The sequence below is a fragment of the Kogia breviceps genome, chromosome 7 (assembly GCF_026419965.1).
Source record: "Kogia breviceps isolate mKogBre1 chromosome 7, mKogBre1 haplotype 1, whole genome shotgun sequence".
Lineage (NCBI taxonomy): Eukaryota > Metazoa > Chordata > Mammalia > Artiodactyla > Physeteridae > Kogia > Kogia breviceps.
The window spans coordinates 7,348,911-7,374,427 of record NC_081316.1 but is presented as its reverse complement, the minus strand read 5'-3'; the positions used below and the strand labels follow the sequence as shown (position 1 = coordinate 7,374,427).

General features: G+C 54.5%; 1 protein-coding gene across 1 annotated transcript in view; it reads right to left on the bottom strand.

Annotated features, from left to right (window-relative positions):
* TSPAN18 (tetraspanin 18) overlaps positions 1 to 25,517 on the bottom strand; it is a 187,232-nt gene that overhangs the window by 21,891 nt on the left and 139,824 nt on the right. The window contains exons 4-5 of the mRNA XM_067037055.1: positions 6,127 to 6,208; positions 284 to 356 (exon numbers count right to left, since the gene is read on the bottom strand). Of these exons, the coding sequence (XP_066893156.1) occupies positions 284 to 346 (63 nt within the window). The 5' untranslated portion in view covers positions 347 to 356; positions 6,127 to 6,208. The remainder of the gene's footprint in view (positions 1 to 283; positions 357 to 6,126; positions 6,209 to 25,517) is intronic.

Sequence of the window (25,517 nt, the reverse complement as noted above, 5' to 3'; positions counted from 1 at the left end):
GGACTCTCAACCACTGCGCCACCAGGGAAGCCCCTATCTTTTCTTTTTTAGAGTAGCTGAAGCATCATCCCAGGGGCTGTGCAAAACACCTCTCCTGTGATGGTGGACTCTAGGGCGGGGCCTCCCTGCCGTGAGCCCCCAGCTGGGCAGGTAGAGCTGCTTCTAGCACTGGCCCCTGTTCCTGTTCCTGGGACTCAGCCCCACGTGACTTTCAAGCAGCAGTCAGTCCCGCCCACCCCGCAGAGGCCTGGGGAGACCCCGGGAATGTTCCAGGAATACTTACAAATATGAAGAAATTGAAGACAAACATCAGATACTTCATGCAGCTCAGACAGTCGCCTTCCATGGCGCTCCCCCTACAAAACAGCAAGGCCCTCTCAGTCTCCCCGCTGGGGGGCCCCATCCAAAAAGAACCCCTGCCCCTCCCCCCTCTCCTCCTCCTTGGGGTGTCCCAGTAGCCAGCCTGCCCTTGTAGCCGATGGGGGAAGAGGGCAGCTGATAACAACCTCCTTATCACAGGGCTGGTGCTTTGTCCTGTGAGGCCAGAGTAAGGAGTGAGAACTCGAGAGCCAGCCTGCCCGGCTTCAAGCCCTGTCTCTACCGTTCATTTGCTGTGTGGTCTTGGGCAAATTACTCCACCTCTCTGAGTCTTGCTCTCTCCAACTTGAAAATGGAGATTTAAAACAGAAGCTTCGGGCTTCCCTGGTGGCGCAGTGGTTAAGAATCCGCCCACCAATGTGAGGGACACAGGTTCGAGCCCTGGTCCGGGAAGATCCCACATGCCGCGGAGCAACTAAGCCCGTGCGCCACAACTACTGAGCCTGTACTCTAGAGCCTGCGAGCCACAGCTACTGAAGCCCGCGAGCCTAGAGCCTGTGCTCCGCCAACAAGAGAAGCCACCGCAATGAGAAGCCCGCGCACCGCAACGAAAAATAGCCCCTGCTCGCCACAACTAGAGAAAGCCCACGCGCAGCCAAAAAATAAATAAATAAAATAAATTTAAAAACAACAACAACAAAAAAACCCCAGAAGCTTCTTCCCCAGCAGTGTTGGGAGGATTAACTGAAATAATGCGGAAGTATATGCTTAGCAGGTACTCAGTGTGGCAGGGGCTCAGAGGTGTGACATCGTGAAGTTACTTGATTGCAGACATGAGCCTCCTATTTGGTAGATGAGACACTAAGGCTCAGGGCCTTGAGGGACTCGCTAAAGTCCTAGAGCAGGATCAGAACCTAGGCCCGACAAACTACCTACCACCCCACATCCCCTCCAACTCGAAGGCCCTGTCCAGTGAGGAGGGGTGTTGCAGGGGAAGAGCTGCAGGCACCGCCTAGGGCCCCAAGCCCCCCAGATGCCCCCCCGCCCTGACTACCTCCATCGTGAGACCTACAGCATCCCATCTCCCCCAGGAGTCTCCCCGTCCCTACCTAAGAGTATGCCCATGGCAGCGGGTCACTGAATCCAATTCTATTCAACAAACATTTATTGTGCAACGACTGGATGCCAGGCACCGGGGCTTGAAAACAAGATGTAGCCCTCCCCCACGCCCGGGGGGAAGCAGACGGCATCTGCTATCACAAGTCATCCCTCACGGTGCACAAGTCAAGGTTATATTCAATATACAGTGTTCAATATTTCTACACTTTCTTCCTGACAGCCCTGGGGAGAGGGTGGGCAGACCCAGGAGGACCTACCCCTTCCCTTGTTCCAGGCCCCATCCTCCCGGCAGCCAGTGCAGGGCTGAGATTCAGTGGGGAGCCACGGGTATGGCAGGCCTGTTTAGCTATAGCATCTCTTGGTCCATGCCTCTCCCATCAGTTGTTAAACCATTATCCTGGATGGTGGGTCAGCCTTGTCTCTTGCATCATGCCCAAGCCCAGGCTCTCCTCCTCCAGAACAGGTCCCCACACCAAGCCACCAGCTCTCCTCTATCTCATCCATCTCTGACCTTCTAGAAGCAGCAACTAACCTGCATCTAGACATGGCAGTTCCAAGCATGGGCTCTGAAGTCAGACATACCTGGGCTCCAATCCTGGCTCGTCACACCTCTCTATCTCTGTGTCTCTGGTAAGTGACTTAACATCTTGCGCCACAGTTTCTCCATCTGAGAGTGGGCATTTAGGACCTGCATCGTGGCGTGTGGTGAGGATTAAATGAGACGTCCTATGTCAGGGCTCTCCACGGCACCTGGCTCAGAGTGGGGTGAACAGCTCTTACTAGGAACACACCTAACTTTACAGCCATAGGTGGCTCACTGGGCTATCACTGCCCATGAGATCAGGACCCCAGGACAAAAACTCGCACCCTAGGCACCGCATGCTGGCCCCCTCTCCCTTGGGCACTTGGCTGATGCAACTCCATACGTCTGCTGAGACCCTGTCGTCCTTGGAAAGGGGGAAGAGGACAGGAAAGAACGTTCATTGAGTACCGACTCTTTGCCAGCCACACTACAGCTCCATGAAGTGACTGTCCTGAATCTTTCAACAGCCGCATGAGGCAGGAAGCACTGTGCCCATTTGACAGATGAGGACACTGAGCCTCGGGGAGGTGGAGGTGCCCAACATCTGGAGCTTGTAGGCATGCCCCTCAGCTCACTCCAGATCCCGTGCTCCACCTGGTCCCGGGACCACTGCTCAGGCAGACAGCAGGGCAGACGGAGCACTGGACTGGGGGTCTGGAGCCCCAAGCTCCAGCCCTGCAAGTCACTTCCTCTCTCTGGCCTCAGTGTCTCCATCTGCAAAACGATGGAGATGGAGTTTGATGGGCTGTCAGTTCTTGCCATCAGGCTCTGACTTGGGTGGGCTTTTAGAGGGCAGGAGGGGCGGCCCCAGTGAGATGCTGAGAAGTCTGCAGAGCCTGGCCCCCTCCTCTGCCTACCCAGGCAAAGCTGTTCTCCAGGGTCTGATCCGGCTTCAGCTGGCTCTGGCTCTTTGGCATTTAAGGGGCGTAATAAATATGGCAGCTGATAAACGGGCTACCTGTATGTTTTATGTACCACATTCATTAGAGATTACATCTAATGGGTGGCTTATGGAGTGCTGGGCTCCCAGATGAGTGCAATAAAAGGGGATGTGTCTCCTAGGAAGAGCCTCTGACAACCTCAAAGGTGAAGCAGGTGGAAAAAGAGATGATGTGAGCTGGAGGGTGGGTGGAGACAGGGAAGCCCAGGCGTCAGCTCCAGGGCAGGGTGCAGAGTGGACAGAGGGCTTTGGAGCCTGACAGAGGATCACATCCCAGTTGCTGGACGCGCAGGCTCCGCGGCACGCGGGATCCTCCCGGACCGGGGCATGAACCCGCGTCCCCTGCACCGGCAGGCGGACTCCCAACCACTGCGCCACCAGGGAAGCCCTGGGGCAAGTTCTTGAACTGCATACATCCGAGTTTCCTTTTCTTGCAAATTAGTATAAAAAAATAATGCCTTTCTCACAATGTATGGAAAATACTGAGAACAGAGCTTGGAGCATGGTAGCTGATAACAGCAACAGCAAGTAGCAGCTGGCTGCCCTTGCGTTCTTACTCTGTGCCAAGGAACAAGCACAATCTCATTGAATCCTCAAGAGGCTCCTGGATGTAGGTAATGTCATTTCCCTTTTTTCAGGTGAGGGAATTGAGCTTCAGAGAGATGGAATCACTCGTCTTAGGTCACACAGCATAGAAGTGCCTGAACCAGGATTTGAACCCATGTGTGTCTTAATCTGGAGTCACAACTCTTTTTTTTTTTTTGTGGTATACGGGCCTCTCACTGTTGTGGCCTCTCCCGTTGCGGAGCACAGGCTCCGGATGCGCAGGCCCAGCGGCCATGGCTCACGGGCCCAGCCGCTCTGCGGCATGTGGGATCTTCCCGGACCGGGGCACGAACCCGTATCCCCTGCATCGGCAGGCGGACCCTCAACCACTGCGCCACCAGGGAAGCCCTGGAGTCACAACTCTTAATCATCATTTTCAATGAATGCTAATTCCCTACACCTCCTATACCATTTTATTTCCCAGTGGCCAGAGAGACGGCCTCCTGCGTCATCGCCCACGGCCAGCCTAAAATCTAAAGACCAACAACTGCCAGCTCCACCAGCCACAGGGGCTCCCGAAAGTGGGGACACACCTCCACGGCCAATTGGCCAGACAAAAGTGACAGACACATGGCACCTCCAATCGCTGCCTGCATCTGGGTGTTAACTCCACCCACCCACGGAGCCTTTTGGACGCTAACCCCATCACCACGCAGTGCCCTCATTTACTTCTAAGGAGAGTAGAACGTAGTCTCTGGAAGGCGGATTGAGAAGAAACTGCAGACCGTGGAGGTACAAAGGCTTGGCTGTTCCTCAAAAAAGATGTTCGAAAGGCACTTATGAAGGAGACGGAGGGGGCGGATCTCCGCTAAATGGAAAGGCCATGCCCTCCCTGGGGCCAGGGGTGAAAGGCCCACTGAGTTTTCCCCATGCCACGGAGCCCACAGGGCCCCGGAGGGGAGGGTGGCAGTGACGGTGGGGCTTCAGGGTCACACGGGTCGTGGCTCCACCCCCTTCTAGCCCCGGGGCCGGTGGACAAATCGCGTTAGCTCCCTGGGCCTTTGCTTTCGTGTCTGCAGAATAGGGCCAGGAATGTTGACCTGCTCAGGAAATCAGAGGACTGAGGATTAAATGATACATAGCGTATGGAGGGCTTCTCACTCCAGGCCTGACGCGCGGCGGTCCCTCCCCTTCCCTCCTTGCCCTGCTCGCTCAGACCCTGAGAGAGGAGGACGCTGATCCGGAGGATTTCTGCTCAGGGAGGAGCAGTGTGGTCAGTGGTTTGCATACTCGGTTCCCCGAGGCTAGCAAATCTCCTGAAGCCATTCTCGGGGGTTCAAGTAACACCTCAGAAATCATCCCCTCCTCACCAGCTGGCTCAAGGGGCAAGTGTCTTGGGTTTTGGAGCCATTAAACCACTCCAGGGTGGGAACCCTATTTGTCGTGTTGTTCAGAAGCTCTAACTGCTGGGTATGTATGACTCGGCAGTGCGTGAACTAGGGAGACAGATATACTTCGTAAACGATGACTTGGTAAAGGCAGTGCTGCTTGACCGATAAAATCCTTTAGATCTTGAGGCCCAGAGAGAGGAAATGCAGGAGTGAGCATCACAGGTAAGCTTGCCCTCGTGTGAAATCGAATCCCACAGGCACAGGGGAAGCGCTGGGAAAGCAGTTCAGGTGCTGTGGGTCCAGCTGCCCTTCCATGTGGGCGCCTGCCCCAGGGTGAGCCTGGGTGGGAGCCGCGGCTCTCACGGTCTCAAGACATCTGTGCCCTCCGCAGCCCCTGCCCCCCACCCAGCCCCACCCCCGGCCTCTGAGGCTTGGTGCTTCCAGATGGGTGCTTGGTCACTCAGAGTGACCCCGGATGCCGCTGACTGTTTCATGTATAACAAAGCCAGGTGTTTAAGGGCTTTAAGGGGAACTCTTCCGTGACACTACTGTTTGTGTAAGCACTGATCTAGAATCCAGCCCTCGTATAACTGATGTCACCAGCATTTCAGTAAAAGAAGTTCTTGGCCACGAAGAGGTGGGGCAGCACTGCTCTGGCCCAGCACCCTCCCCACGGAAATGGGAAAACCAAGGCTGTGCAAGGGAAGGGGAGAGTGGCCAAGTTCCAAAACCAATTAGTGAGGGATCGGGGCCTGGAGCCCTGTTTCTTGAAGCCCAGGCCACTGCCCGGTAGCTACTCTCCACACTCAATATTTTACTTATTTATTTTGGTAGCACACACCTTCCCTTGTTAGAATGCATGCTTAGAAAGTCATGGACTTGCTTTGTTCACTGCCGTATTCTTAGTGTCCAGAGCAGTGCCTGGCACGCGTGGGTCCTCAGTTCCTATGTCTGAATGAATGACTAAATGCAGGAAAGAGTAGGAAAAGAGAAAACAGACACAGAACAGTAGAGACTCAGCAAATCAGAGAAACAGACACACGGTCAGAAAGAGAGGGAAAGATGGAGAAAGACTGAAGGAGAGAGACAGGGAAAGAGACAGAAGAAGAGATACGGGAAGGGACAGACAGACAGACTGAGAAAGGTCTGCTGGGGAGACAGGATGGTATCGGGGATGGCACAGGTGTGCACAGGGACGGGGAGGCGGGGAGCAATTGCTGACTTGTCACCTGGGCAGTTCTTCTGATGTCAGCAGGACAGTCTCTTGGTCAGAGGGGTTCCTGTATATTTTCTTTATTGGCCCAGCTTGTCCTGTAAGAGAAAATATTCAGTTATTCTAGGAAGCCAATAAGGAGCAGCCACTTTCAAGAAGCTGTTTATGGGGCTTCCCTGGCGGCGCAGTGGTTGAGAGTCCGCCTGCCGATGCAGGGGACGCGGGTTCGTGCCCGGGTCCGGGAAGATCCCACGTGCCGTGGAGCGGCTGGGCCCGTGAGCCACGGCCGCTGGGCCTGCGCGTCCGGAGCATGTGCTCCACAACGGGAGAGGCCACAACAGTGAGAGACCCACTTACCGCAAAAAAAAAAAGGAAGCTGTTTATGAACACCCGACCCCCCCTTCGGACATGCACATTCTGGGCCAGTGCCTTGCTGATCTGGGCCTATTAGCGCTAATGAAAAGCTCTCAGCACCTGGGGCGCTCCAGCTGGGGAGGCCCGCATTCCATGCCCGCCTTCTGCCCAGATGGCAGCTCCCGGATGCCCTTGGTGGGGCCGCATGGGGAACCACATCTTCAAGAGACTTGTGGTTTCTGGCACGGGCTTCAGCTCTGCTGACATGCTACTGCATGTGGCTGATGAACTGGGAGGAGAGGATGCCACCTGGTTGCTACCTGGGCATCTGCACTGATGCCTCAGCAGAGAGAGTGCTGGCAGAGCTCCGTAAATCAAACACCCTCCCCAGAAACTCTGACTCCCAGGGGAGAGAAATTTGATGCTGGAAAGGGTTCCTTAGGCTTTGCATAAGGATTTGCCAGAAGGCTCCTTTCCTCATTTCCACTGCCAGCTCCCAGCAGTGGAAATGAGGGTGTGATTTCAGCAGTCGAACGGGCCCAGATGGAGACTCCTGTCCTATCACATGTGTGGGGAATTCCATAGCGGGCTCCTACTCAGACACTGGGCTAGAGGACATTTCCAGGGAAAATCTGAGGTCTGGGGGAGCTTGGGCTGCAGTGGGCCTTCCCATGGGCAGGAAGGGGCAATTTCTGCGTCTTGGGTACCTGTTCAGATTTCTTCCCATTCTCATCAGTGGTGGGGATGACGGGGGGTCGGTGAAAGATTCCTCTCCCTCCCTCCCTCCCTCCCTCCATCCACCCATCTACTCAGCAACTCCTACTGTGTGCTGGGTGCTGTGTTAGGAAATGGAGATACAAACAAGCACAAACTCAACACTTGGGTGGCAGTGAGGGTAGGAGATTGGGGGAGGCAAGGGAAGGGGTCACAATAGGGCTGGGGACCCACGGGAAGGAGGACAAACTCTCCACTGGTATAACTCCACTGGAGGCAGTTAGGGAGTTTTCACCGGGAAGGGGATGGTGCAGGGGAGTAAGTTTTGAGGGGGTGTAGAGGTGGGGATGGGCAGAGGTGGGGAAAGGCAGGAGAAGGGGTCCCCCTGAGAGCTCTCTGAGGCCCCAGGAACGGGTACCCCACTCCTGTTTAGCCTAAACATACACACGTGGCAAGTTCTTCAACTGCCTGCCTCAGTATCTGCTGTATGGCTTTGGGCTATATGCTTACTTACATGCATGAGCTCATTAAATGCCAAGAATGACCCTAGGAAGTAGATACCATAGCATCACCTCCATTTTACAATGGGGAAACCGAGACCTGGAGAAGGAAGTGAGCTGTCCAGCATCACACAGCTAGTAAGTGATGGACCAAGAATCCACACCCAGCAGTCAGAATCAAAACTAGGTTTCATGGAAAGGGCTGCATTCACTCATAGGATTATGGTGAATCCTCAAGCCAGAGCTAAGGTGGACTATTGCCCCATTTTATGGAAGGAAACTGAGGCTCAACTGTGGCATCCTCTTGAGATTCGAGGCTCTTTCTAAAACTCCAGGCAAGATGTTAGAAAAACTGTGTTGGGGGCCAGGAGAGGGGAAGAGGGCAGAAGCCCAACCCCATCTGAACAGTGACAGATCCCCTGAAATTGATCCCGTGGGTGTGGGGAAGGGAGGACACCTTGTCACTACCAGGCAGGACACTGCCACCTGGGTGGACATCCGGGGGGGGGAGAAGCCCCTGGGGTCTAGGCAAGGCCCAAGGAGCTCTGGGCTGGAACTCTATCCAGGGATAGCTCACAGGGCAAGATGAAGCCAACTCAGGGTCCTTCCTAGAGCTCGGGTTTCTGTGGCCTAAGGAATGGAAGCCCCAACGTCTAGGTCAGGAGATGCGCCCCGCGGCCAGCCCCAGGGCTCAGGGAAGCAGGGAGGGGGTCCCGGTTTCCTCTTACCCCCGTTCTTCCCCTGCCCCTCCCAGCCCTGGTGCGCCCAAAGCACCATCCTCTGACCAGCGTCACAGGCCGGTGGTCGTCTCGAGTGTGACGCAAACCACCTTCCTCTGGCCACTGAGTCTGGGATGCGAAGCCTGGGTGATGCAGAAGTCTCACCCAGGGGCGGGGAGGAGGTGCCGAGCTCCGTGTGAATCTCCAGCGTCTCCTCACCTCCTCTTCACCAGGATGCCCCCTCCAAGATTGCTTTCTGACCCAGTGAAGATCTGCACTAAGGGGAAGCTGGGAAAGGATGGCCTGGGAGACGCCTGCCTGCTCAGCCATCACCACTGCTTCTGCACAGCCTGGGACGGCACCTGCCCTGGCCAGCACCCTGGAGACCTTCAGAAAGTCACTAGTCTCCCTGAGACGCCAGGTTCTCCTCTGAAAACTGTGATGCTCAATTCTGAAGCCAAAGGTGGTTGTAAGAATTCATGAAATGAAGTGATACGATGTGAAAACACTTGGAAAACACTTGGAAACACTGTTCCCATGAGGAGTTATTATTATCAGCACCCTCATATGTTGAAAATAGGTGGATGCCCAAACCATGTTCCCTGGTTATCAGTGGAGGTGGGTGTGGGGCAGACCATGGACATCTGGCTTGGTCAGGATGGATATAAATATCTTTCCTTTAAATGGCCCCAAAGTCAAATTAGTTGCTCCAATTTTGTGATAATTGAGCCTAATAATAACTGGTAGTATTGAGCGTTTACCATGGACCAGACTCTGCTAAGCATTTCTCCTGCATCCTCTTATTTAATCTTCACCTAAGAGGTAGGTGTCATTATTATCCCATTTTACAGATGAGGAAACTGAGGCTCAGTGAATATAATTAACTGGCCTGTATTCATTCATATGGTTAGTAAGACCTGGCCATGAATCAGGCCTAAGTCTGCTAGACTCTAAACCAGAGCACCTGATAAGACATTCATCCCTGGACATGGCACAAGAGAGAGGACGCCAGAAAGAGGGAGTGCTATGCCTCGGTCTCCAACGTTTCCAATCCACTGCTGCTCTGTCCTGAATCAGGCAACCAGGCAGCGTCCCAGGGAGCTGGCTAGCATCCTCCTCCGTGCCAGCTGGAGGCCTTTGGGGGATGACCCCATCCTGCCATCCCTTGACAGATGGGAGCCCTGAGGCCCAGAGAGGGGCAGAGACGGTGTGAGGTCACGCAGCACCGCTGCATTCTCCTCTGCAGGCCCCTGCCTGGGCCAGACGGCATTATTAATCTTGTCTCTCCCACTGCCCCAGATGGCAGCTCAGTCCCATCTGCATAGAGCAGGCCCAGGAGGGGTTCTCTGATTAAGAATAACAGCTCAGTTCATAAATCACTCCTTTTACTTTCACCGCCCCCAGGCCCCGGGCATGCTTTCTGGAGAGAGAGAAAAGAAGGCAGGCGGACAGAGGCGATGGAGGAGCCCCCATCGGAGGAAGCAAATGTAGATCTGGGCTGGAGGGAGCCGAGAAACGTCTTGTCTGCACTCTGGCCAGGTGAGGGCGCTGTGGTGCAGGGCAGAGCCTCGGCGGGGGGGGGGGGTCCCAGGGGAGCGGTCTCACCTGGGTCCCAACCAGTACCGGCTCTGCCCCCAACAAGCTGTAAGACGTGGGCCAGCTTCCTCACCACCTGAGCCTCCATCTCTCCATCTGTGAGATGGGCATTCTCAGATCTAACTCCCAGGGTCATTGCGTGGATTGAGAGATGCTGTAGGAAAAAGCACTTGAGCAGCTGTACATCCAGTTCCTTCCTTCCTGTGCAGGCCAGGCACCTGCAAGTGCCAGCACTGGGCTGGGTCCAAGGCACGGAGGACCAGCGGCTCCCCTCCCTCAAGGACTCACTAGAGCCTACTGAGAGTTAATAACCTGGTACTCAAAGAGGAGTGTGAACAGCCACATTTACCAAGGGCATGCCGGGCAGGAAGGGAAGCAAGTGCTGACTGCCTGGGGGGGCTGCAGGGGGAGCCTAGAAGCTGGGGGGCCTGTGTGTGGAGGACAGGGCAGGGACCGACGTTTATTGAGCCTCAGTGAATACTGCAAGGCATTGTGTTATGGGCATTCCCCTGTAATGATCCTCCAAAGAGATCTGCAAATTATCAATAGATAAATAACCATCGTTCCCTTTTACAGAAGAGGAAACTAAGGCTCCAAGGGGCTAGAAAGGCCCCGGAGCCAGAACTGACCCAGGTTTGCCTGACTCTAAGATGCAAGTGTTCCTTCATCAGGACTTGGGGCTGAGGCTTGTCAGAATAACGATGATTCTTGTCATCAGGTTCCAAGCTGAGGGGCGGGGAGAACTTCTGTGCTTGCTGGAGGTGTCTGCTGGGCCTCATCCCAAGATACACGGTCTCATAAACGAGCAATTGGCCCGAAATCCTGGCGTGCCTGGTGATATAGCATGGACACGGGGACATGCACACAGCTGATGGGGGATAACATCTAATTAGGCTCCTGGGGGCAGAGGCTGTGGTGGATGAAGCGGATCTTAAATGACAGCCTTCCCCGGCCTCCACACTGGAAGCAGAGTGGCTGCAGCATCTGGGAAAGCACAGTCTCTAGCCTGTGAGTAGAACCAGGTCCGGGCCCTGCGTGTTCCTGCCGCGAGCCCTCTCCTCTGCCATCAGAGAGTCTTCATAGAAGGAAGCCTTAGTCAGGGCTGACTCCACCTCTCTTTTCTCACACTGGGGGATGCTGAGGACCAGAGAGTGGAAGGGTCTGGCCCAAAGTCACACAGCAGCGCCAGAACCAGGAACTCCTGATTTTAAGCCCCCTGCTCTTCCCACCACTCAAGGCAGCCCCCTAAGATGAACATCTTCATTTACTTTGTCTTCTGAAAAGCATTTTGCACACATCATTTTATCGAATCCTCTCAACCACCCCAGGAGATAGGCACTCCTGTTTTATACATGAGGAAACTGAGGCTCAGAGAGATGAAATCCCTGGCCCAAGGCTGGAGAAATTTCTGGGACAAAGCAGGATTCCCGTCCTTCTGCCCTGGCCGTCCTGCAGAGGGGTGGCCCTGGGGACTCTGGGTTACTGGTCCCCAGAGTGACCCTTGCCACAATCCTTGCCCCCCACCCCACGGACCTGCACTGGACTCAAGCCACAGAAGGTGCTCTCGCTCATCCCTGACGCTTCCTGGGATGGGTCCACGGCTCCGTCCTCCTGCCTTTGCTCTGAGATGGCCCATTTGCAAAGGCCTCTGGGAAAGGCTCTGCACCTGCCACCAACAGCTGGTGGGCAGCCTGGCTGCTTCCATGGGATCCGGAGAGTGTCCACCCCGTGGCCTCTCTGGATCAGCAAAGAACAAGCTCCCACCCAGCCAACCGTTATTCTGTGGCCATTGATATCAGAAAACACTTCATTCATTTTTATGTTCTTTCATTCATTCCCCATTTAGTGAGCACCCTTGGCCTTTGCAGGGAACCCACGGCCCTGGGGGACCTGGGTCTGGGGGATCTGCCAGTAGACTGTCTCTGCGGCTCCTCCTGTGCTAGCAAGTGTCACTGTGTCCCCAGCCTCCAGGCAGCCCTCTCCCCGAGGTGGGTTCTCCGCCCAGCCTGGCACAAGAAGCGGTGACTTCTGGCAACACCTCTGCTTCACCTGGCTGAGTCTGTCTCCCTATTCTCCAGGGGGCCTCCTGGAAGCTTTTGTTCGTCTTTACGCTCACCAGAGCCTACAGCTAGTTATCGCTTACTGTATACCTGGCCTTGAACGAACGTCCTACAGATCTTCACAAGAATCCTCGGAGGTGGGTCTGCCCCCCACTGACCTGTGATTGAACCAGGCTCAGAGACAACGAGGGGCCTCCCTCAGGTCACTCAGCCAGGCTGCAGGGGTCCCCCGGCCTGACCCCAGAGCTGAGCTCTTAGCAAGGCTCTCTCACTTTTCCCCCAACCCTACATAAAATAAAATACATAGGATTAAACCAATTATATTAAAATATGGTTATGAGAATATTTTAGAAACATTTGTAATACGCAAATACTTCTTTATCAACCCATTAAATTCAAGATCTAGTGATAGATTTGATAGCTATGGAAATCTGCAACAGTTTTGGGGTGATGTGAAAGTATCTGCTTCTATATATCGATGGCAACATTACAAGGACAGCTAATGGAGCTATGGCTTGTCGCCTGTGATCATAGTTGGAGGAAATGCTCAGTTTCAGTTAAGTGTTAGTGAAAGCAGAGATATAATCTTCTCCCCCGAGTTCACCAGTTCCTCGAGGTCCATGTCATCCACGGACGCTGGGATAGGCCCTCCTGCCTTAGACAGAGTTCAGCCCTGACAGTAACGCCCCAGCCCGTCTGTGGCTCATCAATCCAGTTTGTCACTCAGAATCTCCCTCCCCAGACAGAGGGTGCCCTTTGCCCTCAGCCCCCACCCCCAGCAGAGGGCCAGAAAGCTTACAGCAGGAGCAAAGGGGACCCCAGGGGCAGGGAAGGGGAGGGGTGACAGAACCTAAGCTGACCATAGCCACACGTGGCCACCTTCCGGCCCAGGGCAGGAATAGCCAGCTTGGGTGGAAGTGGAGGCCAGGGAGCCAGCCAGTCTGAGAAGCCCCCAGGGGAGTTTGTTAAGCCCTCGAACGTCCAGGCTCCAGCCCTGAGGTTTGGACTCTGTGGGCTCAAGGAGGGGCCTACCGGTCGGTCTTTCCTTCTGATCCATCCCTGGGTTGGCGGGGGGGGGGGGGGGGGGTCTACACTGTTAGGTTCAAAGACCTCAAGGCGAGAACCCCGCTGAGGTCCATCGGGAAGGCCAGGGCTCCAAGCAGGCTGAAGATCATGCTCCCCAAATTTAGGAGGGTAACCATGGAACCAGCCAATGGCTGTCTGCCGGTCAGATGCCCAGCGCCCCTCCCCCGTCACCCTGGGCAGCCAGAGCCCCGGTTCTCCGACGTGACCCAGCACCCAGCATGTGGCTCAGGGCCTCCTCCCAGCCTCCCTGTCTCCTGCCTTCCCTCCAAGGGAAGAAAACTGGACGGACCATGATGCCACACCACTGGCCTCCTGCTGGGACCAGCCGGCACGTGTCTGGAGTGGAGCTTTTCATTCTCTGGAAACCCTCCTGCCTCTGGAGACAGCCTGGGGCTGGGGAGAGAGGCAGCAGTCTTTGCTGTTTCCCCCAGGGGTTTGAGACGGAATAACATAGAGGAAAGGAGGTGCTTTGAGAACTGAAGAGCAGAGTGCAGGTGGCGATCAGAAGGGACTTGCAGGACTGGCCCCATCCCCTCGGGCTTACTTCCTAAGGGGGCACTCACAGGATGAAGTTCGGGGGGGGGCATAGGCCATCCTTATGGTTTGCTGATGCATGTGTGCTGGCTGGAGAGGGAGGCTGCCCAAGAGAGTGACTCAGAGTCACACCCGCATCCTGCAGCCAAGGAGACTGGTGTCGAGAGGGGAAGGGACTTGCCCAAGGACGCTCAGCAGAGCCAGGGCTGGACGGCACAGTCCAGACTCCTAGCCTGGGTGGCCCCTGCCACACGCTGGGGCCCGGCCTCAAAACGCATCCCAGGCAACGCCAGGCCCCCGGGAAAGGCGAGTGTGGATTCAGCGGCGGCCGCAGCCACTGTATACTCACGCCAGGGTTGGTGGGGCCGGGGCCAGGGAACACTGGACGTATCCTCAGCACTTACCATTGCCGGCAGACCTTCTCCACCATATATAAGCCTTTGGTGGCCAGGGCTGTGTCTCCCACTTCCTCTGAGTCCCTTCAGGGCACACAGGGGGTACTGGATGGAATCTTATCAATACAATAACTGCTCCGGCTTTGTGTCGGCCAAGAGCCGTGCTGAGCACTGTTCCAACATCATCTGAAATGGGTGAATTATCCCCAGGTTACCAGGAGGTACATGGAGGCCCAGGGAAGGCGAGCAAGTTTCCCACAGTGGCCCAGCTGGTGAGAGCAGAACTGGGGTTCAGACCCCAATCCAGACAACAGGCCCACAAGACGGAAGCATGTGGAGAGAACAGGATGGCAGGCACTGAGTCCTGGATTCAAGTCCAGACTCTTGAAGACTAGGGAGAAGCCTGCCCTTTCTCTGACCCTCGAGTCCTCTGGCTGTTTCCCACGGGGATAAGCCTCGGTGGGGAGCAGGAGCCCCCAGCCCTCCCTCCCGCTCGTTCTTGCTTCCCACGTTTCATCCTTCTTAGGGCTGGAGCAGCAGGAGACCCTTTGAAAGACTTGGTAATCCATCCCAAAATATGCAGGGCTGTTGCTGGGGCAACCTGGCTGCCACACAGCCCAATTTAAATATTTAATGGCTTCGCGGGTATTAAGGGGCCCTGGGAACTGGGCGGGAAAGGGCACAGGTCTGAACCCGGGTAAGGGGGCGGGGAGCCCGGGCAGCTCCTGCCAGAGCAGCCCCCTCCCCCACGAGCCCCATCAGAGAAGGGTGCCTAGGGCTCCTGGCTTCTGTTGCTGTGCTTAGTGTCTGAAAGGATAAAACAGGAACCCAGGCAGTGGGTGAGACACGGAATTCCACTGCGGGGGTATTGGGAGGGGAGAGGGTCCAGGGGAATCTCTGTTGCAGGTGGACTATTTTTCTTAAGTGCCTGCAGTGCAGCGGACACTATGCTAAGGTCTTACATTCTCTCCTTTGAGCCTCACTATAATCCTATGAGGCAGGCATACTATTGTTCCCAATTTACATCTGAGAACTGGGATCAGAGAGGTGAAGTGACTTGCCCAAGGCCACACAGCTACTGAGTGGCAAACTTTTAGCTACATCTATCAGGAGCCAGGCCAGAAACATCACTGATAGCTAATACCTGTAACAGCGGGCGTGTATGAAGTCCTTTCTAAGGGCCAGGCACTGTGCTAAGGGCTTTACAGGCACTAATTCACTTAATCTTCACCACTACCCTGTGAGGGAGGCACCCCCATTTTACAGATGTGGAAACTGAGGCCTCGAGAAGGGAAGTCAGACACCAAGATCACAGGGAAATGGGGAAGCCTGTATTCCAGCTTCAGCAGGACACTCCAGAGCGGGTATTCTTCATCTAGTTCTTAGCCCAAATTTAGAAAGTTGTATAACAAAAACGACAACAAATAAATAAAGATCAAATTTAAAATCCCTTTTCACCCTGGTGCTTTGTCCACATCCTCCCAAGACGGATAGTGCGGCAAAAGGAAATACTTCCAACTACTTTGAAATAAAGATGAGTCGCCTTGAGGCTTTTTGGCTTCAGCAACTTGCTCTACACCCAAGACATGGGCACATGGACAGCAATGTAGACACAGCCTTGCAGACACACACACACGCAGAGACAAACGTATAATACACAGACACCCGTACAGACATCCAGACAGATATAGGTACACACATAGGTACTTACACAGGCACACGCACAAACAGATGTGGCCTCTGGTCGCTTTCTGCCTGATTGAACTGATTATAGTGTCAGGAGAAAGATAGAAAAGACATCCAAAGTCATCTGGCCAATGCCTCTGCCAACCTCAAGACTATTTTAAACGGCCAAACTGATCTGATCTTTTTTTTTTTTCCGTACGCGGGCCTCTCACTGTTGTGGCCTCTCCCGTTGCGGAGCACAGGCTCAACGGCCACGGCTCACGGGCCCAGCCGCTCCGCGGCATGTGGGATCTTCCCGGACGACCGGGACACGAACCCGTGTCCCCTGCATCGGCAGGCGGACTCTCCAGCACTGCACCACCAGGGAAGCCCTGATCTGATCTTATTCTTAAAGATCTTCAGGAAGGAGGACAATCCCTATAACCTCATTCTGATGTCTCCTCCTGAAGTAGGGAAGTTCTTCCTGGCATCTAACCCAATTCCCTCCTGCTTTACACGAATCACAGTGCAACTCTTGACATCAATACTCTGCTTTACAGCTCCGAAAGCCCTGCTGCCTTTATGCTCTTGCTTGATCCTCATAGCCATCCAGCAAGGCAAGCAGAGCAGAGATGACTATAGTATTTTATGGGGAGTAGGGCCCAGAGACGTTAAGGAGCTTCCCTGAGATGACGCAGCCCCCTTTGGAGCTGGGCTCCAACCCAGGTATATGCTGCTGATTTCACGGCTCCTTGAACTACACCAGGTGCTATCAACGTCCCATGGATTTCACTTTGTCTTCTCCTGTCTGCAATGAGCCTCCTTGGATCTCAGCCTGCCAGTGTTCAGCGAAGGGATGGCACTGGCCCTGGCTCACGTCCCTCCTGCCCGAGTGATGCCCTGGTGCAGCATGGGGGATGGGGGCGTCTCAAAGCTGGGTGATCCCGCAGTTCCCCCACGCAGAGGCAAGCGCATCCTCCCTCCCCAGAAAGGAGCTTTCCTGTGCTGAGAGCAGACTGGTGAGGCTGTCCTCCCCTTCCACCCCATGGCAGGCTCCCTCCATTCCCCAGGGACCAGGAACTGTCCCCAGAGCGGCACCAAGCCCCGCCCCGAGCCTCACGCCCACAGGGCGCACTGCCCCGCTTACATTTGCTTGGGAGTAAATATTAGAGACACTGGGTCTTCCCAGGGCAAGTGCAATTCATTCGAGTCACCTGGCCCGAGTTAGGGAGGCCACAACCCCTTGCCATAAGAGGAATGACCACAGGTATCTGGAGCTCGAGTTAAGGAGGAAAAACAATGGAAGAGCAGAGAGACCGTGACTGTGGCTTGAGAAGATCCTGAGAGGAAATGAATCAAAAGGAAGATCGCGGGGCCGGGGCCTGAGTGGATGAACAGGCAGGAGTCAGAGGGACCTGTTTTCTTTCCTCCCCATGAAAAATCATCCCAGCTGCTCCTCGGAGCCCTACAGAAAGATGTGGGCAGGGGTGGGGGTAGGGAAAGGGCTGGGCTTAGACAGAGACAGGAACCGGGCTCAGACAAAGGGAGTACACTTCATCCTTCCACAGAAGCATGTTCACCAGGGCCACCAAACATCAGTGATTTACAGGCCAGGAAGGATGCTGGCAGCCGCAGGGATAAGCAAGTATGTGGATCTTACGGAGCCCCAGGAGAGAATTTCTATTTCCTTTTGACAAAATGATAACCAATAATAAAAAATAAAACTTCTCCAGGCCTTGGTTTCTCCATCTGTAGAATGGGGCAGAAAGGCCCACCTTGTTCATCTAATGGGCCGGTAGTGTCTGGGCAGCCCTGGGCAGCCTGCCTGCTGCAGGCTTGGCCCCTCCCTGAGGCTCTAGTGGATGACAGATGACCCATGCAGAGCACATTACGAGCCAAGGATGTGCCCTTGGATTAGTCTGCTGTGCCTGGAAGGCCTCTTCTCTTCTCTGCTGAGGCCCAATGGCAGTTAGAAGGGGCAGGGAGTCTGGTGTGCAGTTTGGGTGGGTCTGAGCCAGTCACGGCTTCTGCGCCCCCGGGGAGGGGTGCAGGGTGGCTATGGTGGTGATGATCAGAGTTAGAACTTACAGAGTGCTTACTATGTGTCAGGCGCCGTTCTAAATGCTTCGTATCTATTAACCTTTAATTCACAATGATCTATGAAGTGGGTACAATTAGTATGCTCATTTTACAGATGAGGAAACTGAGGCACAGAGAAGTAAATTAACTTGCCCTGAGTCACACAGCTATTAGGCTGGCATTTGAACCCAGGCAGGTAGTGCCAGCTTCTGGGCTTAGAGGGTGTCCAAGATGTCCCGAAGTTTGTGGGGCAAACCATGGAGCTCTCCAGAATTAGGAAACCCACTAGAAAAGAGTGTTGCAGTGGGAACTGGGGGCTCAGGGTCTGGAACTTCCTCTGCTGCTAACTAACCACGTGACCTCGAGCAGGTCACTTGCCACCCGCCGGCCTCCGGGGCTTCTCTGCAGAGGCAGCTTGCAGAGTGGCCAAAGGCATCAGAAGGCCTGGGTGGAACTGTCTCCCCGACTCGCTACCTCTGTGGCCTTGGCCCCTCTGAGGCTCAATGAACGTGCGATCTTGCGGGTCCTGTGAACGCGGATGGGACTGTGCCGCCACGGAAAGCTCTAGAAGTGGAAGCTTTTGTCGTTCATTTGGAAGCCACGCCTTTTGCTCCTCCACAGCTTTGTGGCTCCCAGCACCAATGCTGAGCAAACACCTGGGTGTCATTGGCTCCAATGTGGGTAGAGAGTACTCACTTACTGTCCTTTTAGAAATGGAAATGGTGGCCTGAATATTTGATGAGCAGACCTCATCATTTAAAAATGTAAATACGGCCCAGTCTGTAGCCTCCAGAGCTAAATGACAGCAAAATAAAGGGCTCGGGGCTTAAGAAGGTCCCGATGAAACAAGGACACTGGGGGCGGAGGGCAGGTGGTCCCGCCCCTCGTGAACCCGATCTTTGGGTGCGTGGGGTGTGTCTGAGCGTGGCGGTGAAGGAGGCCACACAGCCACTCGCTCACACCCGCTCCAGCTGCCCTGCAGAGCTCACAGAGCAATGGTGCCACTTGCCTGTGTGTCCCTTATTTGGTCAGGGATGGGGTGCTCAGAAGAGGGCTATCAGAGGGCACTTCAGGCCAGGCTCCAATCAGGCAAATTGGTACTTTTTCTGCGACCCCAGAGGATATAAGGATAAAAGGTCCAGGGATCTGGATTCAGTTTGGGACTTCATGGCTACCAGCTGGCTCTGTGGCTGGACGAAGCCCCCTCTCTCTGTCTCGGGTCCTGAGGGCCGGGCTTCCCCTCTGCCTCTCCATCTCCGAGTCTCAACTCTGTCTGCGCTCTCCCCCCTTTCTGAATGCACGTGCCCATGTGTGCACACACACAGACACACACACAGAGACATACACACACACTACTGTGACCACTTCCTGCAGGGGTGGGAGGCTACCAGCTTATGGCGGCTGGAAACATTTTTTCTTAAACCCCACCTCATCGGGCGCCTGGACGTCGATCCCCTGGCCCTGCCCTGGGAGTGTGACCCCCAGCGGGCAGTGGCCACGTTTACTTTAGAGCATCTGCACGTGTGAACCACTGTACAAAGCCTACTTGCCCAAGGCAGCCTCAGGACTGCCGGCGCCCTGCTGGGGCAAAGGGATCCTCGGGGAGCCTCCTCGCTGAGAAAAGGAAGAACGTGGCAGGTGTTTCATTTCCCCCTGGCTGCCCGATAATTAAGAAAGAGGAAGACTCAGCAAGTTCAAGGGGCAAGGCTGGGGTTTCCCAGGGACCCACAGGGATGGGGAGGGGGGTGGGTGTACAGAGCAGGCTTTAGGATGAGGCCATCCTGGGCTCCAGTCCGCGCCTATCCCCAGGCGCTCATGTGACCTTGAGCAAGCACCTCTGAGCTCCTCGAAGGTGACTCCAGAGCCACCAGGTCCCTGACCAAGCGCTTGTGCAGACCTGGGTCACATCCAGGCCGACCCAGGCAGCAGGGCTGCACCGGGAGCTAAGGTGAGTGTTGGCCAGATAGTTGTGAATTTTGCCTCAGGCCATTACTCCAGCAATTGTCTCTTCCTGGGTGTAATTCTGAACAGTTAATGTTATTGGAGAATAGACCCAGTGGGAAACATTTTCTGTAGAGGCCTCATATTGGACTTTCCAAGGTAAATGTTCCAGTAAGAGATAAGCCCAAAGAAAATCCTGGGTCCATTACCCGAGTGAGGCAATGGGGGTGGGGATAAGCCACCTCCTAGCTGTGCCCTGGGCCAACCAGTGCCTCCCAGTCAATTGGGATGAATGAAATATGGAGTATGCTTAGAACGGGGCCTGGCATGCAGCGGGGCCTCTGTGAAGGCCCTGGGTGGAGGATATATATTTTCACGTACATCCCACTGAAGGTTTCGGACAACTTCGCAAGGTATAATATCCTTGGTTCATGGAGGAGAAAACTAGGATGAAGACCCTGAAGGATCTAGGATTAGGGCTGACCTGTGTGCATGCTAAAGTCCAGGGCTGTGCCCTTCTCTCTACTACTTTTCAGTTACCTCACACCATTTTTTTCTTTCTTTTTTTTTGTGGTACGCGGGCCTCTCACTGTCGTGGCCTCTCCCGTTGCGGAGCACAGGCTCCAGACGCGCAGGCCCAGAGGCCATGGCTCACGGGCCCAGCCGCTCCGCGGCACGTGGGATCTTCCCAGACCGGGGCACGAACCCGTGTCCCCTGCATCGGCAGGCGGACTCGCAACCACTGCGCCACCAGGGAAGCCCTACCTCACACCATTTTAAGGTCCCCTTTCCCTCCAAAATATGGACGTAGGGATCCTTTGCCCGACCTCATCAGTGATGATCCAAGAAACCTTTTCTTCCCAGGATGTCTTGCCCTTGTCACGAGGTTACACCTGCCCAGCCACTCCTGGAGGGGACTGGCCCTCAGGGGCAGTGGCAGAGGTTCAGAGGGTGGCAGGGATCTGAGAAACCAGGACCTGGGAAGGAGGGACCCCACCCTCATCTTCGGAACCAGGAGAGAATATAGCTGATTCACTTTGTTGTAGAGCAGAAGCTAACACACCATTGTGAAACAGTTATACTCCAATAAAGATGTTAAAAAAATAAATAAATAAAATAAAAATCCCAAAATATGAAAAAAATTAAAAAATAGAAAGAATGTGTTGCACGTCCACAGAGCTGCATGGGCCACACACGGTTCTCACTGGCTCTTGCAACCCTATGTGGTAGATGCTCTTATTACCCCCATTTTTCAGCTGTAACAACTGAGGCTCAGAGAGGTTAAGTCACTTGCTCAAGGCCACACAGCTAGAAAGCAGCAGGGCTGCTCCAGAGTCTAGGCTTGTAACAACAGCCTGACGCTGCCCACTCTCCCGTCTGTGGTAGCAGGAGCCCTAGGCCTGTTGCAGAAGGACTGACAGCCAGAGCCTCCAGACTGCAGGCCCGTCCCTCTAGGGCCACCAGGTGTATGTGGGGCCTGCAGTCTGCTGCCCTCAACCAGAGTGGAGTGGTGTCCTGGTGGATGGGCTGTCACAGAGGACTCCATCACTTTCCCGTCTTACAGAACGGTCAAGGCTTGAGGGGCCCCCGAGGTCCTAGAGTCTGTCTCTTTCATGTTAAAGACGATATAGCTCTGAGGACCTGTCCCCCCTCCCCTCCCATCACACAGCGTATTCTGAAGGGTGTCAGCATTATGCGCTGGCTCCAGATGGTTTCGCCCTCTTCAGTTCACTTCTCAGGTGGGCTGTGGCCAGCCGCAGAGTCTCAGAGGTGACACTCGGGGTGGGCCCCAACTACCAAAAAGTCCCAGGGAGGGAACACTTCCCATGTTCTATGTGCTTCGGCTGCCCTCTCTTTTTAATCCTCATGTCACTATTAGTGTCCCTATTTACAGATGAGATGGGGCCCCAGCGAGGGGTCACACCTTCCCCAGGATCGCAAATCTTGGAGGAAGAGAAGCTGTGGTCCTCTGCCTTGAGGCCACTGGCAGGGAGTAGGGGTCTCTGTATAACCACTAGCCAGCACAGGACAGCTTCCCGCTCTGTCCTCCGGACCTGAGACTGAGGCTGCCTGGCTGCCCGACTCCCTGGTATTCATGCTACATATCTTGGAGCTCATTTGGAGGAAGGGGACAAGGCTTATGAAGATGCATTGCAGTGGCCGCCTTGGGGGCTCTTCCGGCACAGATACCGTCGGGGTGCCTCTGGGTTGGCCTTTTGCCCAAGATGGAGCCTCCCAGCCCTGGGACCGGGACAGCTCTTGTCCAGTCAGAGGAGGAAGAGGGCTAAGACGGGAGTCATCTCACCAACAGCAGAGGGGCTGCCATTCGTTCCTGCCCGGAGACAACTTGTCTCTGGGTTTCCAGATGATAATGGGACACCTTCATCCTTCCCCCTGTCATGCTGCTCTCCAGGTACTAACGAACCATGGGGAACCAGAAACAACCAGCTCTGGTTGAAGGAATCGTCTACCCCCCAGTCATTTACTTATCCCCAGCGCATCCTCACCACAGCTTACGAGGCCCCCCACACTTCGCTGAGCTCATCTCCGACCACCCGCTTCCTCCCTCACCCCACTCCAGCCACCTCTAGCCACACTGATCTCTTCCACATGGTAAGCACACGCCTGCCTCAGGGCCTTTGCACCTGCTGGACCTTCTGCCTGGGACTCTCTCTCCCTCTGATATTCCACACAGCATATTCCTTCACTTCATTCAGGGCTCTGATAAAATTCCTCAGGGAGATCTTCCCTGACCACCCCCAGCCCTGCTCCGCAACAACCTAAAATAGTCCCTCTCCCCAGTCACGTCTATCCCCTTGTTGTTGACACGTATCTCCAACAAAGTTCTCTTCCGGTTATTTTTCTTCTGCCTCCTTCCCTTGAATGCGGGAAGGCAGCAACTTTGTCTGGTTCATTACTGAATCCCAGCATCTGGTACAGTACCTGCCACAGAGTGAGTGCTCAGTGGGCGTTTGGGGAAGGAAAGAAGGAAGAGAGGGAGGGAGGAATCAATCTCTGCATGGGCCTCTTTCACACGTTTCTGATTTAACTCTTGCTAAAACGCTATCAGAAGATGAAGGACCAGCTACAGAATTTGTGGGGCCCAGTAAAAATGAGGCGTCTCTTATTCACAAGTTATTAAGACTTTCAAGATGGCAGCAGCAGAGCATTAAACCAAATGTAAGGCTCTGTGCCACTTCCCAGGTTGCATACCTGTGAAGCTGGCCCCTAGGAGGTGTTATTACCATTTCCACTGTGCTGCTCAGGGATGGGAGGATCAGAGAGGTGTAGTGGCTTGCCCAATGTCACACAGCATTAGGCTATGGCTTAGAACCTCACAAACTCTCCCTCCTCAGTTCTTGCAGTGGCTATGGAAGGAATCCTGTTATCCCCACTCATCTGGAAATCTGGGGGCCCAGCCCAGAGAAGAAAGTGGGAGAGCATAATTTCCTGGAAATCTCCTGTTTCACCTCACGCATTCATGCCATCTATATATATTTTTCATTTGATTGCAAAGTATATCCACAGTTGTTTTAATATAAAAATAAGGTATTAATCTTCCAAATCTTTGAGTGTATTGATGTTCCATTAGGACACGCAGGGCTAATCCCGAGATTCTGTGTACCCCCTGCCTTGGGGAGGAGTACCCCAGGCCCTGTGAGTACCCACAACTCAGCTGAAAAAGCACCATCCTAGGTAGGAGATCCTAGCATAGGCTCAACAGCCAACACTGCACAATAAATATTAGTTTCATCACCTCACTCATTGCCTCCCTCCTGCTTGGTCCAAAGGGAACCTCCTCCAGGATGGCCTCAGACTCAGATGGCAGAGAGCCTTGCACAGATCTCATTATTCCAACAGACGGGGGGAGCCTCCCTCCTAGGGAAATGTGCCTCGGCCTGTTAACAGCAAGAGGAGAGCGTTATTACCCTGCTCAGCCAGCCAGGTTCACTTGCCATGCTAACTGGAACACGTAATGGTCTGTTAATACGGTCTAATTTGGGGAGGCCGGCGCACAGGGGTCTCTAGGGTCGGGCTACGGCATGGGAGAGGGGGCTTCCAATGGTATCACCAAAGAGGGCCGGGAACATGGCTGAAATGCTCTTTGGTTTTTGATGTTTGATTTGCAAAATGATGTCTTAATCTAGCATCCAAAGACTTGTGGTCTGTTGCGCTGCTCTGTGTGTGTGTGTGTGTGTGTGTGTGTGTGTGTGTGTGTGTACGTGTATACGTCTGTGCACACAGTGAACACGATGGTTGGCGGGCGTGTACACCGTGTGTACGTTCACGATGCCAGTTATAGGACTAAGAGATGGGGGGGAGAGAAAAGAACGCAGCTGAATCACACCTAAAGGCAGAAGCAGTGGTGTAATTTCGAGAATGCAAACAAAGACGTCTAGTTTCCCATGACTAGCTCACCCAGCCCGTATTCACACTAATTAGGAGGACTGGGAATTCCCCATAACTTCATAATTACTGTTAACAGACTTCACAGGGGCCATGAAGGAAATGGAACACCCTGTCCTGTTTTCATAGCCAAGGTGACGACGGTTCTGGTGGTCACTGTGTCTCCCTGCCCCATCCACGAGGCTCCGGGGTTCCTCCAGGCACCCCAGATGCCCAGACTGCCCGGGACGACAGAGGCAGGTGGGCAGGGGCTCCATCGTGGGCTGTCTTAACTACATCACGTAGGCGAGGAGGGCCTGAGTGAGGCCTCTGGGGCAAATTCGCTGGTGTTGGGGGCTGGGAGAAATGAGGCAGGAGTCCAGGGAAGATGTGAAGCTACTCGGGAAGAGACCTCAAGTTTGGCCTTGGACCTGGAGGTCGAGGAGTGAACAGACCGCCCCACACCGATGCTGACCCACCGCTGCCAGCTCAGGCCGGCTGTCCTGGGCCCCCACCCTGCCCCTGCCCACCCCCCTCACAGCCCCTGTCCGTTAAGATGAACCATATTTTAAAGGCGGTGCTGAAGAGTTGGCAAGGTAACAGCAGTGACTTCAGAGTGTCATCGGGCCCCTGCGCAGCCGCCGTATCCTGCAGCCAGACAGCTTAGGAAACCACAGTTAAGCCGTTACGGGGAACCCCTCAGCCGCTTGGCGGCGGACGGCCACTTTTGCCAGCTGACAGGCGCAGGGCCTTCCCAGAAGCGGCAGTGCTGGCCCTTCCCACAAGCCTCATTCATGCTCACAAAGACCCTCCCCTGGCCTCCCCTCCTCGGCCCTGGCAGTCCCGCTGCAGGCGCTGAGCTGCGAGGGGCCGCGGGGAGCAGGCGCCGGTGCTGTCCCGCTTCCCTGAGTGTCTGTCTGTGCATCTGTCCCCACGGGTGTGATCTCCCCAGTCCCCGATCCCAGGAAACGCTGTCCATCTGTCCAGCGCTTGGGGCCTGGCTTCGCTTCCAGAAGACAGTTCTTTGTTCTTCCCTGTCTGCCTAGAATCTGAGATTCTCCATATATTAGGGAGCTTAAAGGCCCCTTTCTTAATCATATTAAAAAGGGCTAAAAACGGTATCAAATATTAACTGCCTACTGGTGATTTTTTTTTCCTTTATTCCTTATATTCAGGTGGTTTTTTTTCTTACTAAGAACATGTATTATTCATATAATTAAAACAAGTCATTGCAAAAGGGCCATTTAAACCTCACACTCTGAAGCTGCTGGGTCTTTGTGAGTATTGTAACCTGGGCCTAGAATACCTTTTCTTTTCTTCTCTGCCTGGGGAACTTCTTCTCACCCTTCAATGCCCCTCTTGATGTCTCCTCGGCCAT